This window comes from Agrilus planipennis, unplaced genomic scaffold, assembly GCF_000699045.2.
Source record: "Agrilus planipennis isolate EAB-ADULT unplaced genomic scaffold, Apla_2.0 scaffold22, whole genome shotgun sequence".
NCBI lineage: Eukaryota > Metazoa > Arthropoda > Insecta > Coleoptera > Buprestidae > Agrilus > Agrilus planipennis.
In genome coordinates this window covers 1,396,274-1,400,201 of record NW_020438874.1, presented here as the reverse complement: position 1 = coordinate 1,400,201, position 3,928 = coordinate 1,396,274, and the positions used below count along the sequence as shown (strand labels likewise).

Genomic DNA, 3,928 nt, shown 5'->3' with positions numbered 1-3,928 from the left:
GATTCTCCAGAGTTCAAGTTACTTATTATAAAAGTTTGAAATTTCTGGTAGCTTTTTTTCTGTTAATAAAAATAAATTTAATCTGTTCGGTTAACGAATCTCCATAAAATGACGTGTAAAATTACAATTTTTTAAAATTTCAATAACTTTTTAACGGTTTAGTGAATCGATTTGTAATTTTTACAGGAGTTTTAGAATTGAATGACGAACGTTCTTCCAAATTTGTATTTGTCTCGTTGCATTTTAACATACCTCCCAAACATCCTTAATGTTTGAAGATACCGTCAGAGAATAACGGTAGAAACTTTGGAGAAGAAGTCCTGAAGGAATGAAATTTGTTAAGTACCGAAAATTATTTTAAAATGAAGGACAAATTTACATTAAAGTGACTTTTTTATTCGTTTAAAATGTTTGACCAATTGATAATAAATATATAAAAACGTCTAGAAGTCTAATATGCGTTTCGGAATTCAATTATGCCATCCTCAGTTAGAAACTAATCTAAAATTTTTAAGAAATACACATCAAAAATCGCGATAACATCATCTACGATCTAATCTAAATTCTTGGGAATTTTGGGTTGTATTTAGTGACTTATATTGTAATTTGAGGTTCATGATCTATTTTTATCGAAAAAGACGACAGATTAGCATTAGGCACGTAAATATTTTGGTAATTACATATTTATCGACAGTTTAATAGATTTTTAATTGTAAAGAATTCAAATGGGCAATTTTTGTTGTCTACGCACATCGTATTGCATACATACATGTATATATTTATTGGAAGGGCAGTTATTAAGATATTATTATTATGAAAGTGAACTATTTAAAATCAATCACTATAATTACAGACTAACACATTCATACGAACTAATTTACAAGGAAACGCTTTTGATATCGTTCCTGACAATGCCGTTAATATTCATGAAGTCGTTACACTAGTCTATCGAAGGACATAAGTGAATGCAACAAGAGGCTTGCCTCGATTTAATAATGTATAGAAAAAAAGAAACAACATTTTTGGTTCATTCGTATATACACACATGCATAGCAAACAAATACTAGTGATTAGACAGCAATTCATTAATAGTGTGACTGTCAAGGTCCTTTAAATGGTTTAGCTGAAGGTAATGCTGCAGGTACGAAAATTAAACCCTACTTAAAACAAAAAAGCTAAAGTTCCTGTTTGACATTTTGGTTTGTCGCTAATTGTGAGTGAATACGTTCGACAGACCCTCGGACAGACCATGAACTTTATAGAATGAAGGATTTCGACAAATAAAGTTATAAAACTATCTGGCTGTATTATTAAAATAATTTCCGTTTTTTTATGTCACATCTGACTGTTACATTTTTATGTCGCTCTTGCACAAATAACAAAAATATTTAAATCATCTATTCAGTAGATACCTCTAATTTTTTGAAATAGCCTCTACATTGTCATATTTTCTTTGAAAACCTAAAATAGGGATATTCTATTGCATACAATGATCATAGAGCAATATCACCTCTTGAAAAATACGACGTCATATGCTAAAATTTGTACAAACTTCTACCATCTTTTCTCAAAATAATCTTGATTGACGGATTTTCAACGAGTTTTTTGAGTTCAAACCATTAAAACAAGCCTATAATATTAATAAATACCAATAGTCTGCAAGGTGACAATATTTTTAATAGTAAATATTTTCCAAAAAAACAGTTTTGTTCTTTTTAATTTTTTTTTTCATATAGTTTATTTAATTTTTTTCTCATTTATATGTACATATTTACATATTTATGTTCAAGTAATTACGTAAGTTTTAAAAATGGAACATTTTATAATGACAGGTTTTGTAGGTTAATTAATTAGTTTTAACTAATTCAGTTTCCCTAATTAATCATCATTACTCGTTAACATTTTGAAATAGTGGTTTTTAATAAGTTGAGGCTAATATTTCTTTTGTGTTCAAGCAAATCGGTTGTGAATTAAGAAAAAATACAAAAAGGAGTTAAAATTCTCAATAAGGCCGCTAAAAATCAAACTAGATATACTTAGTTGAAATTAGGTTGTTACCTAACAAACAGTCTGATATATTTTATGTAACTTCTTTCTAATCAAGTATTTCAAGTTTGACCAAATGCAATATTATTCAGGAAAGTTGCCAATTTCAAAATTTTAAAATTACTTATTTGCAAGATACAACACAAAAACTGGTTCAACTTTGTGAAGCAACGAATTATTACATGATCGCATAAGTTATGTAGATATATCGTCTTTCAGGTGACAATGTTCGTATGGTACCTCTTCAATTGAAAGTGATATGTAAGTTGTAAAATTACTAAAATCGTAAATACACTGCCTTTTGTTATGGGAATGTATTGTAGTCCTTACAATTAGTTACGACTCTTAAACCTCCACTGTAATCTTATCAACTAGTGAATTCGTTTCCAATAAATCGATATTAACAAAAGAACTTTACATCAACTGATGTTTTTATTGACTAAGTGTCGTCACCATCAATTTAACATACTCAGTAATAAATATTACTTATAATAAACGACCCTTTCTAAGAAGATTTTACTTTGACAGCGGTATACAATTTCAATGGTTTTATTTACCTATTGTTACTGTAAGGGATACTTTAGTATATACCTGTAGTTATAGGCTATAAAACACAGACAAACAATTGCTTCTTTTTAAATAATTCGTTTCATTTTACAATTAGTTATCCTAAAGAAGAACGTGAAGTCTAAAATTTCCACCATTATGCTTTTCTTAGAATTACATAACATTCAAAAAAATTATAACACAAAACCCTAATTGAAACATAATAAAGAGAAAAATAGTTTATAATTTATATGTACTTATCTATATATCGATTTTCTTAAAAAGTTTATTTAATCTTATGAATGTCTTTCATAATCACTTGACACAAGTCGCAAAGTGATATCCAGAAATATCACGATTGGAAGTTACCCTTTATTGCAAGAAAACTGATTATTGCAAAAAAGAATGTCTAATAATAACAAAATTACTTAATCGCATAATGCAAAACATAATTATGCAATTACATAAACAAAAACTAAAAATAGTAATGTTTCCGTAAAATTAAATGATTCACTTTGTTTAATAACCGCTACAATAGGGATAGGTAATGTTATGAACAAGTGAATTGGGTTTATTGACTTCCTTATTTCAAAAGATGAACTAGAGTTTGGAGACGTGTGAACTTAAGAATGAACTTTAAGTATAACCTGTCACGGTTTCAGATTAACGTTTCGTAAGGATTAACACATCAAATTAATCCTTTTTGAAGAGAACGTGTCCTTTTGTGATTTTAATTCTTGCAAAAGTAGTAGAACCAATTATTATTAGTGTATTCCCTTTTGAGAACCACATCAAACGCGGCAGTTACGAACGAAAATTAGCCACGGACTCTTTAACTAAAATAAATATTTTTCCCAGTTTTAAGAGGTAGAATAATTGCCTTTTTAATAAATTGCAAAATTTTCCGTTCATGACAAAGTTTCATTGTATTTAATTTACGGTATTCTTGTTAACCGTTACATTTTCAATAAAATTATTTGTTCCGTCGCTATTCGCCGAAACGTTTGTTTTTGTTATACTTATAGTTTTTAGTTATATACACATTTAATAATATCTTATTCGATTGATTTTGGTTTTAACTGTACATTCTTTGCATCCTAATTTACATTATCGTGCATATTACATTTGAATCTTCTCTTGGAATTCATAATACAATAGTAACCTATTCAATGTTTACCTGACTCATCGTTAAAATCATATTAGGGCCGTATTTTCCTCTCATAACCTTTTCAATTGTATCTATCACATTTACCTGAAATGTAGTCATTTGCTGTAAAGTTTTTCATACTAGTTTCTAATTCTATCTCTATCCATCTTAAATTGTTCTTCTCTTTCT

General features: G+C 28.3%; 1 protein-coding gene across 1 annotated transcript in view; it reads right to left on the bottom strand.

Moving 5' to 3' along the window:
* Positions 1-496: 496 nt before the first annotated feature.
* Positions 497-3,928, bottom strand: part of LOC112906178 — a 21,560-nt gene continuing 18,128 nt past the window's right edge. The window contains exon 3 of the mRNA XM_025979948.1: positions 497-501. Within this exon, the coding sequence (XP_025835733.1) occupies positions 497-501 (5 nt within the window). The remainder of the gene's footprint in view (positions 502-3,928) is intronic.